General features: G+C 42.7%; 1 protein-coding gene across 5 annotated transcripts in view; it reads right to left on the bottom strand.

The window, feature by feature from the left end:
* The window catches only part of CFAP54 (cilia and flagella associated protein 54), a 264,824-nt gene that overhangs the window by 220,273 nt on the left and 28,237 nt on the right, over positions 1–16,314 (bottom strand). For 4 of the 5 annotated variants that reach the window (XM_053252437.1, XM_053252439.1, XM_053252440.1 and 1 more), the window contains exons 9-13: positions 11,969–12,167; positions 9,992–10,081; positions 4,398–4,510; positions 3,844–4,015; positions 3,225–3,310 (exon numbers count right to left, since the gene is read on the bottom strand). In XM_053252437.1, coding sequence (XP_053108412.1) covers positions 3,225–3,310; positions 3,844–4,015; positions 4,398–4,510; positions 9,992–10,081; positions 11,969–12,167 — 660 coding nt within the window. The remainder of the gene's footprint in view (positions 1–3,224; positions 3,311–3,843; positions 4,016–4,397; positions 4,511–9,991; positions 10,082–11,968; positions 12,168–16,314) is intronic. The other variant, XM_053252438.1, reaches the window with a different exon arrangement.

Below are 16,314 nucleotides of genomic sequence, written 5' to 3'. Positions count from 1 at the left end.
TCTGTTACACTTTGCTACAAATATGAGGTCCCATTTAAGTTTTCATACTATTGTCTCTTGCTGTTAAATGTGTTTAACTTAGGAGAAAAGTTATTATAAAATGATAACATTTTAAAAATGTTAGGAACAACAAAATGTTTTTAATTTCTGCTGGAGTGTGTCCCATGATTTAAGATATTAAAGAGTTTATTTTAAACTCTAAATTTCATTCAATCACTGTGCAAGGCAGTAAAGGATTCAACACATGACTGTGAATCACCTTGCGCTTTGGAAAATATATAAACTATTTTGTCTGTATAGTGATGTTATGCTGTTGTGGTATCTGAAAAATATTCAGTGAATTTCAAGCTTAAAAATAAAAGAAAGTTGTCACCAATTTAAGCCAGTTTTGTCATACTGAGAATTCAGCTTTGATGCTTGAGTATCAAAAGCTAATTAGCCTGCACAGCTCGTGTCAAAACCGTAAGCTAGCCAGTGAGTCACTGCTGTCACTTCCTTCTCCTCATCCTCCAGTTGGTGAATGAAGCACCCCACAGCCAACTGCCTAAAGTGGGAGGAGGATGGACCACATCCATCTCACCAGCTCAAGTGTGGGGCGAGGGGCCTATTAGAATGGTCCGCCTGAAGAGGTTATTGGATCCAGTAGGATTCCAAGAAGCCTTGGAAGGATTTAATGTTGGTTTTGCCGGTGATCCAGTTGATGCCCTGGTTGAGAATTGGAACAACTTGCTCACCAGTGCAGTAGACACGATTGCTCCTAAGTGTCCCCTCCGACCTGCTTCAAAATTGGCCCCTTGGTATATGGAAGATCTATGGGGGCTGAAGCAGCAAGGTAGGCGATTGGAGCGCAAGTAGAGAAAGACTCGACTCGAATCCGACAGATTACAACATAGAGCACACTTAAAGATCTATGCTCAGGCAATATGTGCAGCAAAGAAGCAATTCTTTTCTGCCCCATATTGCTTCTGCGAGTTCACATCCGGCAGAGTTGTTCAGGGTTGTGAAGGGGCTAGTATCTGCCCCCTCCCCATTGAACCAGAATTTGGAAGCATCAGTCACCCACTGTGATGTGTTTAAAGAGTTTTTCACAGATAAAATCTCTCGTATTTGGGCCAACTAGATGGAGACTCCACAATTAATTTGATGTCTAAATTGGAGGTTCCCAACAACTCCTCTTATGTGGTTCAACTGGATCGGTTTCAGTTTGTGACTCCTGAGGATATGGACAAGCTGCTTGGAGCGGTGAGGTCTACCACTTGTTCTCTTGACCCTTGTCCAACATGGCTTATTCTATCTAGCAGGGAGGCTGTTATAGGCAGCCTGGTAGAAATCATAAATGCTTCTCTGAGGGAGGGCAGGATGCCTCCTTGTCTTAAGGAGGCAAATGTTAGAACTCTTCTAAAGAAGCCTGCACTAGATCCCTCAGGGTTGAGAAATTATAGGCCTGTCTCCAACCTCCCATGGCTGGGCAAGGTAATTGAGAGGGTGGTGGCCTCTCAGCTCCAGGCGGTCTTGGAGGAAACTGATTATCTAGACCCATTTCAAACTGGCAATTGACAGAGGAAGTGTGACTCTGTTGGTCCTTTTGGATCTCTCAGCGGCTTTTGATACTATCAACCATAGTATCCTTCTGGAGCATCTGAGGGGGTTGGGGGTGGGAGGCACTGTTTTACAGTGGTTCCGCTCCTCTCTCGGACAGGTTCCAGATGGTGTCGATTGGAGATTGTTGCTCTTCAAAATCTGAGCTTAAGTATGGTGTCCCTCAAGGCTCCGATTTTGATCTACCTGTTCTGGATGGGGTCACACATCCCCAAAAGGAACAGGTTCGCAGTCTGGGAGTACTCCTGGATCCACACCTCTCCTTGGTTTCCTAGGTTGAGGCGGTGGCCAGGGGTGCTTTCTATCAGCTTCGGCTGATACGCTAGCTGCATCCGTTTCTCGAGATCAATGACCTCAAAACAGTGGTACATTTGTTGGTAACCTCCAGACTTGACTTCTGTAATGCGCTCTATGTGCGGCTGCCTTTGTACGCAATCCGGAAACTTCAGTTGGTTCAGAATGCGGTAGCCAGGTTGGTCTCTGGGTCATCTCAGAGAGACCACGTTACTCCTTTGCTGAAGGTGTTACTACACTGATTGCCGATAGGTTTCCGGGTAAAATACGAAGTGCTAGTTATAACTTATAAAGCCCTAAACGGCATAGGTCCTGGGTATTTAAGAGAGCGTCTTCTTCGCTACGAACCCCACCGCCCATTGAGGTCATCTGAGGAGGTCCAGCTCCGGTTACAGCCAACTCATTTGGTGGCTACACAGAGACGGGCCTTCTCGACTGCTGCCCCAAGATTGTGGAATGCGCTCCCTGTTGAGTTACAATCCTCCCCATCTCTGGCTATTTTTAAAAAACATTTGAAAATGCTTTTTTTACCCAAGCCTTCTCAGGTTTTTAATTAATAAATACTGTTTGTTAATTTTGTGGTTTTTAAATTATTGTATTGTTTTAACTTTTATATGTGTTATATGTTTGACTGTTTTAACTTTTTATGTGTTTTAATTGTTGTTAGCCGCCCAGAGACATAAGTTTGGGGTATAAATTTTATAAATAAATAAATAAATAAATAAATTTGCTTTCCCCATTCACTTACCTGTCTCCTCACTACCATTGCTATTGCTTCATCCTCTTCCTGCTAAGAAAGAGAGCTACATAACCTTCTGCTGTCTCAAGTAACAAGCCATGGGGCACTTCATTCCCCAAAAAGGGAAGGGAAGAGGGGGAGTAGGTGTCAACAGCAGTTTCCAAAGTGGGTTACACAGAAAAATTAAATAAAGAAATGATGGCTCCCTGTGCCCAAAGAGCTCACAATCTAAAAAGAATAATAAGGTAGACACCAATGCCACTGGAAGAATGCAAGATTCAATTTGCTACATAAAAAGAGGCTTATAGTATTGTGAATTTACTTTGAATTGTCTTTTTAAATTTATTCATATGTATCATTAGCTGCCACTCCCTCCTCTACAAGCTCCCATCACATAACAGAACTTCATCTGCTTACTTTCAAGGTGCTGTGTTTATCCTTAATGGTTAAGAAGCTAAAGCCATCAATATAGCTTTGTAAAATTGATATAGCAACTGCTTACTATATTTGAAACAGGACACTTCCACATATTTTGAACTGAATTTACTGAATACACCAATTCCATACACAAATGTCCAAAATGTTACTATACCTCATCAGATGTACAAACGCAGGAATAAAGGGTAATTGCCAACAGAAAAAGTTCATCAGTCATTTTTCTTGTTTTTGCTGATCCTCCTCGAGTTGTAATTTATTGGGGGGGGGGGATAAGAGCATTATTTGGTTTCAAACTGTCAATTCCATTAAAATTGTTCAACTTAAAATAAAGCTACATCCACTGAGAATTCAGTCTAAGAAATCAGTGATGAAAATGAAGTACATTCCCCATTTTATAATCATTTATCTCTAAAGAGGCACAAGAAAATATGAACAAATTATACAATGTACAAATTATACAATGTTCAAACAGAAGATTGTACAGTTATTTACCATACAATCTTTTACTGCCTGACAAAATGCAAGTATAGAAGCAAAAACTTGACTTAGAGTAATACTTTTCCCCCCCAATTTATTTTTCAACCTGTCTGTTGGCAGCCAGTGGACCTCACAGCCCACCTTAAAGGGACACCCTCCTACAGTATGGGAGAAGAATGTTTCTTTATGGAAAAATGTATAAGGCAGCTTATATAAACACTTTTCTTATCCTGTTCTAAAACTTTTTGATGAAATCATTAATTTAAATAAATTATTGCAGTTGATAACTAACATACCTTGAAATGCAATGGATTTTTTTCCAGGAAAACGAGCGCTAGGTGCTTCCCTGATATTATTTCCTTGAACATACAAAGAATGCCTTGGTTTTCTTGAGGATACTAGAGGCTGCATTACCAGAAGTATTTTGAGTTCGGCTTCTGCTTTCTTCCATACTGGATTCTTTTGACTCTTTAAAGAGAGAGAGAGAGAGAAAGAGATATTAGAGTTCAGACTCTTACACAGGTGATTTCACACACACACACACACACACACACACACACACACACACACACATAAAGAGCCAGCGTGGTGCAGTGGTTAGAGTGCTGGACTAAGACCGGGGAGACCTGAGTTCAAATCCCCATTTAGCCATGATACTTGCTGGGTCACTTTGGGCCAGTCACTTCTCTCTCAGCTCAACCTACTTCACAGGGTTGATGTGAGGAGAAACTTAGTAGTACACTGCTCTGGGCTCCTTGGAGGAAGAGCGGGATATAAAAAATGATTTTCACACACACACACACACACACACACACACACACACAAAATACATTGAGAGAAATTGAATTACCTGAAGAAAAGTGAAAAACAATCCAGTTACATGATCAAATGTATCCCATTCTTCATAGCTGAAAGCCATCTTAAGAAACCTCAGTGCTGCTTCCCCAGAAATAAGATTCCTTCCTACAACAATAAAAAATGTGTCAGAATTCTGCAAGATTCACACGCACCAAGGAGAACCCTCAGATACTTTAATTTTAAAGCTGCTTGATATGTGTTTGCAATATGATTAAATCTAAATTCCTTGTGATAAAGAAATGTTTAATCCAGGCCCACAAATAAGTGTATAAAAGTTTGGTTCAGGCTCCTAAAGAGAATCTAAAGCCAGTAGGCCAGAATGAAATTGTTCGAGTCAAGGATGTAAGGCCCATCAGCCAAGAGGTACTAATACCAGAGCCTGACACGAGACAATGTATGTAACCAAGGTCATGAGACAAATTCCTCACTCAACAGAAAGAAACATAGCTGGCACCAGAAGAGACTGATATGGTCAGGCCAAACAGTAATTCATGTCCAAGGCTCTAATTGGCACCACAGGAAAACATATGTTTAACCACAAATGACATATGTCGATGGATGTACTGACTTGATTTTAACCTATATAAACTGGCAACTGTGTACCCTGAGTGTGCAGTGCTTGTCAGATTTCTGACTTGTAGTCTGCCTTCATGATCATGAATAAAAGCTAATTTGAGCACCACCCTCGTTGTGTTGACTTGTAAAAAGTGAATTTCTCTGTCAGGCAACGAGTTCTATCGTGGGAACCTTGTCTAATCCTCTTTAGTTCAGTTAGACGCCCCGTTCTCTGTCAATTTGATGGAAGAATGTTCGCAAGGGGCTGAATTAAACAGGAGGGCAAGGTTCCAGAGGATTTTCCCGCAACATTTGCAACAGTCCAACATCTATTTCAATTCAGATTCCATGATATAACACATCTAATTCAAACTGCTACACAGAATAGAAAGAGATGCAACAATTTCCATAAAGAAGTATTTTACTTTAAGTACAAAATGCACATTATACAGAAGACACACGTAACTGTCCTTATGCATGTATTTATTTATTTATTTTTAATGAAAAGCTGTTGCAGCAGACTTCTAGTTTGATTGGAAGAAAATCTAGTTTAAAATGAATCTTAAGGAGGAAGGAGACAGAAGTTCAGACCCAAGTATGATGTCAAGTACTAGGGGCAGGAAAATGTATGCCAAAATTAGAAACAGAATGGTGAAGAGCATGATCAGAAATTCTCAAGAAACTATAAAGGGGAAGCCATTCAGAAGTTACATTCATGGTCTATAATGTCTATACCCTAACACACAGAGCATGGGAAACAAAGAATTGGAATGGTATAACTTGTCAAATGGAAGAGACTCAACAGAAAGGGAGGGGGAGTTGCATTATACAAAGAATGTATATACCTGCACAGAAATCCATGGATTAGACATGGAAGACCAGACAAAAGCATCTGGGTACAAATAAAAAGAGTGAGAAACAGAAGTGATATATTGTGGGAGTTTATCACAGAGCACTTAGCCTATCCTAAACCAGATTGCCAAACTCCAAAAGAATTAGATCATAGTAGTAATGAGGGATCTTCAGCTATCCTGACATCTGCTGGAAGTCTAACGCTGCTAAGAGCGGGAACCTCGGAGGGCCAATAAATTCTTAACCTGTGTCACAGATCCCACCATGCTGGCACAACGTGTCATGGCCCAGATTAAACCAGCCCCATGATTTTTAAGTTCTAACCACTGCCACCAAGTACACTTTTAGGCTTACTCTGGCTGAGTCTACTAAAAAAACCCTTCCAACCTCTGTTTATTAAAAATTTAATTGTATGGTAAGGGCTTTAGGTGTGGGGTGGAGAAAAGAGACAGAAGCTACAGATTTTTCAAAAAAATATATAAACAAGAAGTTTTACTTTGAAAACAGTTCAATTTAAACCAATAGATCCTTTGAAAAATTTAGTACCAAACAGCAAACCAAATGAGCATAAGAAATAAATAAAATGTGATCAAAATGAATCCAAACTGACCTGTCTAACACTGGGCCCTAACCTCAGAGTCCCTACCCAGAGCCTTCTGCAATCAACTCAGCTTCTCTAGCAAACTCAGCTTGTCCCTTGTTCAGTCTTAGGTCCTGCTCTCACTTCACAGATCTGGGGTTTCAATCCCAGACTGCTCCTCCCTGCTAGTGAGTGATTCAGCTCAGAGAGATTGACTAGAGATGTGCACGAACAAGTTTGGCATTCCCCTTCTGGAGCACCAAACCTGTTCAAATGTCGGCATTTGAGCCGGCTTGACAGCCAGTCGGGGGCGGGGCCTTTAACAGATAAGGAGCGCCTTACCTGGTCCCCCACTCCTTGCCACTCCTCCCTGCTGGCGCTTGTTTTAGAAACAGCCATTCCTTCCTGCAACCCCAGTCGCAAATTACTGGGGTGCACATGAACTGGTCATTTGCATGCTGATGCTGATCGGGGCTGCAGGAAGGAATGCTGCAGCCTTGTGTGGCTGTTTCTAAAACAAGTGCTGGCGGGGGGGGGGAAGCGGTGGGGAGGGGGAGAGCAGGTAAGGAGCTCCTTACCTGTTTATTAAAAGCACCCCACCCCGCCCCGCAAGGGAGTGGACAAACAGCTCATGCACATCCCTAAGATTGGCTCTCTCCTAGTGATTTTTCAGCCCACGTTCTCAGCAACTCTTTCCTTCTTTCGTACTTCAGCACTGCTATTTTTTTCAACTCTGATGTCCACTTGATCTTCACTCTCTCTTGTACTGCATTCTCCAGTTCTCCTTGAACTAATTGAGCCAGCGTGGTGTAGTGGTTAGAGTGCTGGACAAGGACTGGGGAGACCCAAGTTCAAATCCCCATTCAGCCACGATACTTGCTGGGTGACTCTGGGCCAGTCACTTCTCTCTTAACCTAACCTACTTCACAGGGTTGTTGTGAGGAGAAACCTAAGTGTGCAGTACACCACTCTGGGCTCCTTGGAGGAAGAGCGGGATATAAAATGTAAAAATAATAATAATAAAAATAATTTACTAGCACTAAAAATATGCTGAAGGCAGTCTCCTTATATACTCTAACTTCCCTCCTGTTTTTCCAAACCATCTAATCAACACAACTTGTTCCCTCCATTTTTCAAAACATACCCAATAAAATCAAACCAGTACAGTTTCATCTCCCACAAAAACCAAACTGAAGAACAGGTGCCATGAACATTTGATCCCTGCACAACTTTCTTTACACAGAGAAAGGCAATTACAACGCAATTATAACATAAAATCTTATATACAAAAAGAAGAGTCTCATTCAGGCCTCATTCCTTCACAACTTGCCTTGCTGACGATGTCTTTTTTTGGATGGTAGAAGAAGGAATAACAAAATTGGCTATCCTGGACTGAATCCTGACCAGCAGGGAGTAATTGGTTAATGAAGTACAAGTTGCAGGGGCCCTAGGTGAAATAACTACTATATCTTAGAATTCATAATATCAACGGAAGAGAAAACTAAAAGGAAGTCAAATATGTATCCAGGATTTTAGAAAAACTGATTTTAATGAGCTCAGAGAAAAATAAAGTAAGACTCCATGGCTAGAATCCAAAAGGAGAAAAGAGTCCTGGATGGATGGGAAATCCTCAAAAGCAAAATACTGGAGGCATAATCATAAACAATTCTAATGAGAAGGAAATATCTAAAGAAACCATCATGGATGCAGAGAGTGGTCTCTGAACAGCTGAGAAGCATAAATGACATGTACAGGAAAATGGGGCATATAACCAAAGAAAAGTACAAAAGAGTGGCCCAAACCTGTTGGGACAGTGTTACGAAAGCTAAGGCTCAAATTCAGTTGAGGCTTGCAAGGAATGCCAAAAAGCAACATAAATTGTTTTTGAGATATGTCTGGAACAAGAGAAAGGCAAAGAAAGTGGTAGGTCTATTGCCTGAAGATGGTGAAATGGTAACAGATGACAGAGAAAAGGCAGAGCTGCTTAACTCCTATTTTACATCTGTCTTTTCCCACAAAGAAAATGTGGCCCAGCCTAGCAGCAGTTGCACGAATGAAGAAAAAAAGAGTACCACGGCTCAAGATAAGTAATGAGATGTTAACTGAATAGGAGGACTCCCCAACTGCCGAAAATAATGGAAGCACTGACCACGTGCAGGGCAGGCTGGGGCATTGCGAAGAGCTAGTCAGTCTATCCGCAAGGTCCCTGTGCAGGCACAGAACCCATTCATTATTAATGCAACGGATCACGATCCAGATTACCTAGCTACTTTAAAAGAATCAAGTTTCCTGGGCCAGGTGAATTATATGCCTTTTACCCCATTCAGTGTGTAACTCTACCTACATTTACTGTCCTAGCTGCAAAAGGAGGTTTACACTGCAAGCTGGATGTCTAAGGAAGCAATGATATGACTGCCTCATCATATGCCAAGTTCAGCACAGAATCACATAACTCAACAACTGAACAGGGAAAAACTGGACTGAACTTGCTCTTGAAGATGGTTTACATGATCATCCTGCTCATGACCAGCTACATGGTGAGCAGAGATACTAAAGGCCTTTGGAGCCTCCCCCGCCACACACACATACCATGACACTGACAGTATTTTTAACACATGGGTTCTTGAGGGCACAAACAGCAACTGAACTCACAAGAACATAAAACACATATATTTATACACATATGCATTAGCAGAAATCTTTCAACACACAACTTAGCATATACCCATCCCACATATTTCTTTCCCCACTCCCCTCTCTGTCTCTAAAGCAGAGGTCACAGCTACCCAGCACAGTGGTGGGCCAGCACCACCCAGGACAAACTAAAAAGGATTTGGAGGACCCCGGTGTTCCCTCTAACAGGGATTCCCAGATGTTGTTGACTACAACTCCCAGAATCCCCAGCCAAAGGCAACCACAGTTGGGGATGGTGGAAGTTGCAGTGAACAATATCTGATAATCCCTTTTAGAGAGAACAGTGGTGTGGAGGCCCTGGACTTTGGTCTGGAAGTAAAGGGCGCCTCTGATGGTGAGCATGTCATTAGAATAATTTCTCACATACACAAGCTTCAAACTGCTATTTGTGATTGTGGTGACCTGTAAATTGCAAGCACTGTGCAATCTGTGATGAAGGAAGTGCTCAGCAGAGTAGTCAAACTGTCTATCCATCTCAAGGAAATGTAATGAAAGCTACTGAGGGATAGTGGTTAGAGTGTTGGACTGGGACCAGGGAGACCAGAGTTCAAATCCCCATTCAGCCATGAAACTCACTGGGTGACTCTGGTCCAGTCACATATCTCTCCGCTTAACCTACCTCACAGGGTTGCTGTGAGGATAAACATAACCCATGTACACCACTCTTGTCTCCTTCAGGGATGAGTGGGATAGAAATGTGTAAATAAAATTTAAAAAGTAAAAGAAAGACCTGAAGGAGGCCTTTCTAGAAAATACAACGGTCACCTTAAAATTGGCAGATAATGTTTCTTTGAAGCAAAACAATCTTTTGCACAACATGCTCCCTGAAGCATAACATGCACTTTGTCTAAGCACTTTATTGAGGCATATCTTTTATTCTATAAGAATAGAAACAATGAATTTACCTGCTAATATATGCTGCATAAGTGTTGTTGATGCAGTTATTATAACAGAAGACTCTGTGGGCATGTTTCCTTGTACATTGCTGCCCCCACCTCCAACATAGACAATTTAGATAAAATGAAATATTAGAACATTTCACAAGATTTTTTAAACTGTAATATTTGGAAATATATTTACATTATATGTTGATTAAAAGAAACATATAATGTTTCTCCATAACAACACAATATATGTTGACTCACATTGCTTATTATTTCCCAAGCCATAGCCTGACAGTCAGGCAAGAGTTCCCTCTATTGAAACCAGTATTTTTATTTTATTATTACAGTTAAGTATTTAAACATTAGCCATGTCAGAAAACATGCATTCTATATTGTCAGTCATAAGATGTCAGAAGTGTATGTGTTCTGTGACAAATGTATTACAGGAAAACTTAACAACAGAGGTTTCCCACCTGAGTACAACTTGCCTTCAATGACAATGCCTAAGCGGAAAAAATAACATTCCATTTAAATAAAAATCCACCATTTAAGGATGTGCACGGAACCAGGCAGCCCGGTTTGGTTCGAATCCAAACTAGATTCAAACTGCCCCTTGGTGGCTCGGTTCAGGCTCGAACAAGCCCAGGCCGGGCCCAGCCCATTCTGGCTGTCAAGCCTGCTTGATGGTTTGACGGTCATACTCGTAAAGGGGAATCCAGCAAGTATTTCCCTTTACAAGTAAAGGGCTATGGTGTGGGAGAGGGGGCGGCGAGAAGGTGAGGGGAAAGTTCCCTCTTTAATATTTAAGAACATGCCACTGTGTGGCAGGATGGCGGCAGCCGCTGCGGGGTGGCGAGGGCTGCAGTGGAGGGGGGCATGGGAAGTTCCCCCTTTAATCTTTAAAAATATGCCACTATGTGGTGGGATGGGGGGTGGCAGCTGCTGCAGAGAGGGTGGTGAGGGCTGTGGTATGAGGCGGGAATTCCCCCTTTAATGTTTAAAGGCTGTCAGATAGAGGCAGCAAGAACTCCTTCCAGCTCCCCTCCTGCTCCCCAAATGGAGCATGGGCCGGTCTGCAGCAGTACAGCTGCACACGCACAGAAAGGCCCATTACAGGCTGCAGACCAGCCCGCGCTCCATTCGGGAGGCAGGAGGGGAGCTGGAAGGAGTTCTTGCTGCCCCCATCCCACGGCCTTTAAAGACTAAAGGGCGAACTTCCCCAAGGCCACCACAGCCCTCGCTGCCCTCCCCGCAGTGGCCGCTGTCACCCCTATTCCACCAAGCAGCGTGTTCTTAAAGATTAAAGAGGGAACTTTCCCCTCCCTCTATCAGCCTAACCAGCTCAGGGGTGAGCCGGTTAGCACATCCCTACCACTACCTACTATTCAATAAGTGAGTTTTTGGCTTCAGGCAAGCAGACTGTGGTAGAACCTTTCACAAAGAAAACAAAGCCAGTAATTTCACATGTAATAATGCCTACATGTATATATGTAGGCACTGTGATTGATCCACTGCCTCACACATGACTCAAATTCTTGTGCTAGCACTTGTGCATCTGTGTGTGGAACTACAACAGCAGCTATTTCTCTTCCACTCACAGCCTTTAGATTCCACGAAGAAAGCAGAGCAGGCTTCAGACTGGATTTTGAAAAATGTGTTTTACTGTCATGTAAATATATTTTACTGTGTATTTTACTATAATTTTCCTCTTAGCAATAATACTGGAATATATACCAAAGTTTAACTTAAAGAACAAATAAGAACAAAAGATTTAAGTTTATTTTCATTATAATGTTGTTATTAATGAACTATTCTTTATAGCAGGGGTGGGAAACTTGGCCTGCCAGCCATTGTTGAACTACAACTCCCATCATTCCTAGCCAAGCTGCTGTAGTTCAACAGGTGAAGGGCCACGTTTGCCCACTCCTGCTCTATAGAGCAATTAAATGCTCATATGCTTATTTCCTTTGTATCAGAGAATTCTTTTTATCCAATTACCATCAAGAATATCCATGCCTGCAAAAAAGAGCTCTGAAACCACATCACGAATTTCCACTTCATCGGGAACAGGAGGAGCAGGGATCAGTGTTCGCCTATTTTTATCAAACAGAGCTTCCAGGATGGCAAAAAATTGAGATGAATTGCAATCAAATATCTCCATCAGAAGCCTTTCTGAAACTGTGCGCGGCCAAGGCGTCTACATAAAAACAGAAATAAAATGTCAAGAACAGCTTATATTTCAAATAAATCACAATAAAGTAAATAGGTCCCTATAAAACTGTGAGTAGCATACTAGAGTTCATAAGGCACTTTAAAATTACACTGTCCATAGTATAGTAGAAGCCAGTGCTAGAGATGTGCAGATTCAATTCAAATCAACTCAAGCTCAAAATGGACCATTTCAAATAATTCAAACTCGAAATAAAATGTCCTTAAAGTAAAGAGCCTGTTTCAAGCTGAAAACAACCCTGTTTCAAGCTCTGGTGGAACGCTTATTTTTCTCTTGCTCCAGCAGGAGTAATAGCCTGCCAGCCATGCCCTGGCAAGGAGGTGTGGCTTGGAAGTGTGCAACCTATCCAAACCAGGTCTCATTCCTGAGGTGGCCTCGGCATTGGATCCATTCTTTGTTGCCAAAAACAGCTTGTGAGCCCAGACAGCAATGCTGAACCAGGTTTTGCCCGTCACTCTTCTCCTCGTGAAGATGATGGGTGAGTTCCAGACCATACTGACCACTGAGAAAGCAATTGCGTTGGCAAGTGGCCTGATGACTAGAGTGGTGGATTGGCTCAGGACACCCTTGGGTGCATCAGCACCACATGTTTTGTCCTGCCTATGTGACCCAAGGATGAAGGGTACAGCTGTCACCCCTGATGAGCTGCCCCGGTGGAGGGACCTCCTGGTTACAAGCTGAGAGGAGACTGGTGGATAATCAGGAGGAGGGTGCTGGAGCACCTACTGATAGGGTGCAGTCCACCCCTAGTAGCAGCATCACTACCACCACTTTAGTCCAGCAGCATGGCATCCTTTGCAGTGCCAAGTGAACCAGTAGTTCTGCTTCAGCGTTACACCCAGTGGTTCACAGAGGGCTTCCTTGGCACCTTGCCAGGGGTACAGTAGAAGCTCACCGAGCCCTGCAGCAGTGCTGAGCAGTGTGTTCTACAGTACCTGCAGGAGCCAGTGGTAGGCCAGGAGATGTAGCCAATCCAGCTTTGGGCAACGTGTCACCAAATCTGGCCGAACTTGGCTCCTCTCATGCCCGCCAACTAGCATCCAGAGCGAGAAGGTGTTCTCCATGGCTGGTGACATGGTGACACTGCATCATGCATGCGTGAATGCTGACTTGGTAGAGCACCTGACCTTCCTGAAGCCCATCCTCCCCCTGCTGGGCTATCCAGAGCTGACCATGGAGGGTGAGTGACTCATGGTCACTCCTACTCACTGCAACACCGTTGGCAGCTCACCTCACCCTGGTCAACCCCAAAACTAGATGTGTGACAGTCTGGCCATTACTGCTGCTGACACACACAGACATGCATGCATGCCATCACCATGGCCAGCAATGAAATGGACTGGTGCCCTAACCCATGTATCAGGCTGTCATTGGTGCCCAGCACCAATCTGAGGCCATGGTGTTATCCAGACACAGGCAGGCAGGCAGGCAGAGATGCACACTGGATAAAAGGAGAAGAAAGAAGAGTTCTTCTCATGGTAAGAATCTAGAAGCGTTGTTTGTTGTCCATTGGTCCATCAGGACATGACTGCTCTGTCCTGTCTCTCTGTAGCAGGCAGGATGGAAGGAAAGTTTGATTTTGTGGTTTTCTCAGCACTGAATATAATGTGCTGTGCTATTGCTGCTATAACTATCTGGTTTTCTTGCATCTCAGACTGACAACGGTAGAACTTGTGTGCCAGCCTTCCTTGAGTTGTGGTTTGCTTTGTTTGTGAGCTTTGCTTTGTTTTTGAGCTAGTGTTGTGGCAAGAAACGGACAGTGGCAGCTCAGGGGTGTGTGTGTGTAATGTTTTCTTGGTGATTGCTGTGAGCTGAGCCATGTCCAGACTAACTTGTGCTTAGTGGTCTGATAACTTGAGCAGACCACTGTTCTGGTCTGCTCTGTGATTTGCATTCAAGGTGTATTCACTCAGTCAAAATGTGGCTGAAGACATTGCTGTAGTTGAGCTTATGACTATACTTGCTGCTAAAGGTGCTTCTGGGGCAGCTGTTACACTGCTAGAAAGTAAGGATGGAGTCATATTTTTGTGTGAGAGATCGATGTGTGCCAATGATGTTACTGCAGTGCAGGCACTGTGGCTAACAATGGATTCTGGTTCAGTAATATTTTTTGCCATTTTTGGACTGTTTGAAAAAAAAATGTGTGTTCTGTGTTGGGAGGGACAGATTCCTTTTTACTGTGTGCTTCTAATCTACAGTGTTTTGCAATGTAGGGACGCAAAATGCATTGCAATGTACACTCTGTGCATGCAGTGTCTTTTGGCCATAGAGAACAATGGGGAACTCAGAACACCCCATTGTTCCCATGTTAGGTCCTAGGGACACCAAAGTAAGTTGGGTAGTATGGCATGATGGATGCTACCTACCATCCAACACACAAAAGAAATAGGCAAGCAGGCGGCTTTCAAAAAATGTTTAACCTTTCCCCCAAACCCCCACAGGATCCTATGGGGGGGGGTGTTGTGAAAGGTTAAAAAAATTGTCCACTTGCCCATTTATTTTGTGGGCTGGGTGGTGGGTAACACCCATCATGCCCTACCACCCAACCCACTTTGGTGTCTCTAGGAACTAACCATGGGGAACAATGGGGTGTTTGAAGTTCCCCATTGTTCCTTATGGCCGAAACACGCAAATGATTGAAATCAATTTGAGGTTGATTCGTCAAAACAGCTGGCTTGGCTGCTGTTTTGATGAATTGTTTTGAGGATTTTGCAATTTATTTCAAGCTTGAAACAAATGGCAAAATCCGTTTCATGCACATCCCTAGCCAATGCCCAAAAAGTGCAAGCAATTTATAAAAAGGGATTAAACTAAACTAGTGTTCCTCAAGAAAAGTTATAAAGCAGTACAAGTAAATCTTTACATGCACTTTTCAAAAGTAGTTTTTTGGGACAAGGCAGGGATCATCACAAACAGAGATGGGCAGTATCTAAAATACACATATTTTAAAATACGTATTTTCAATACTTCTGTACTTTGTATCTAAAATATTTTTCAGAACAGTATTTTGTATCTAAAATACATTTGTTCAGGTATTTTGTATTTTTAAAATACAGGTACATTATCAAAACCAAAATACAGCTAATTGCTTTGGGGGTTTTTTGCTTCAGGAGCTGCCTTTTTCTTTTTCTTTTCTTTTTTCTTTTTGCAAGCAAGCAGCCCATTAGCATCAGCAAGCTCATATGCTCAGGTTCATCAGTCAACTGAACAACCCAGTCAGTCCTGTGTTGTCTTTGAAGCCACTCAGCAAGCAAATTCTTAGAAGGCACACCCTTTCACTTTAGAATTCTCTGATTAGAAGCAGTATAACAAGGAGAAAAGCAAGTGATAAGTGGCTTGACAATTTTGAAATGACCAGGCTAATGTCTTCCAGTGATCAGTGCACACCCACATTGGGATGCAAATTCCACCCTCACCCCCTTGGAAGGCTATATTTTGAGTTAACTCTGGTTCTACAGAGAACAGGGAAGGTTTTGATGTGAGTTTTGTCTTATAGTAAGACTGGTGGCAGCTCTACCGGAGGATTCATTTAATTTATGAAAAAAGTTAATTGGTTTTTATTTTAGATTGTCAACTTCAATTTACAGAGTGAAAAGTATATTCCATTTTAAAAACCTATGTGATCAATTATTGATGAAGAGTGATTTCTAGAAATATAAATAATGAATACATATAGATGAAAACACCTGTGTCTGTCCTGGGAACACAGCCATAGGAACACAGAAAGCAGCCCTATACTGAGTCAAACCCTTGGTCCATCTAGCTCATTATTTTCTACAGAGACTGGCAACAGCTTCTCCAAAATTGCAGACAGAAGATTCTCTCAGCTCTGTTGCTGCTAGGGAGGGGAGGGCACCTGGAACCTTCTGCATGCAAGCATGCAGGTGCTCTTCTCAGAGCAGTCCCATCCCCTAAGGCAGGCCTGCTCAACTTCGGCCCTCCTGCAGATGTTGGCCTACAACTCCCATAACCCCTGGTTATTGGCTACTGTGGCTGGGGATTATGATAATTGTGGTCCAAAAACAGTTGGGGGGCCTGTTGAGCAGGCCTGCCATATAGAGAATATCTTATAGTGCTCACACATGAAGTCTCCCATTCAAATACAAACCAGGGT

Source organism: Hemicordylus capensis, chromosome 5, assembly GCF_027244095.1.
Source record: "Hemicordylus capensis ecotype Gifberg chromosome 5, rHemCap1.1.pri, whole genome shotgun sequence".
Classification (NCBI taxonomy): Eukaryota; Metazoa; Chordata; class Lepidosauria; order Squamata; family Cordylidae; genus Hemicordylus; species Hemicordylus capensis.
This window is presented reverse-complemented; position numbering and strand designations above follow the sequence as displayed.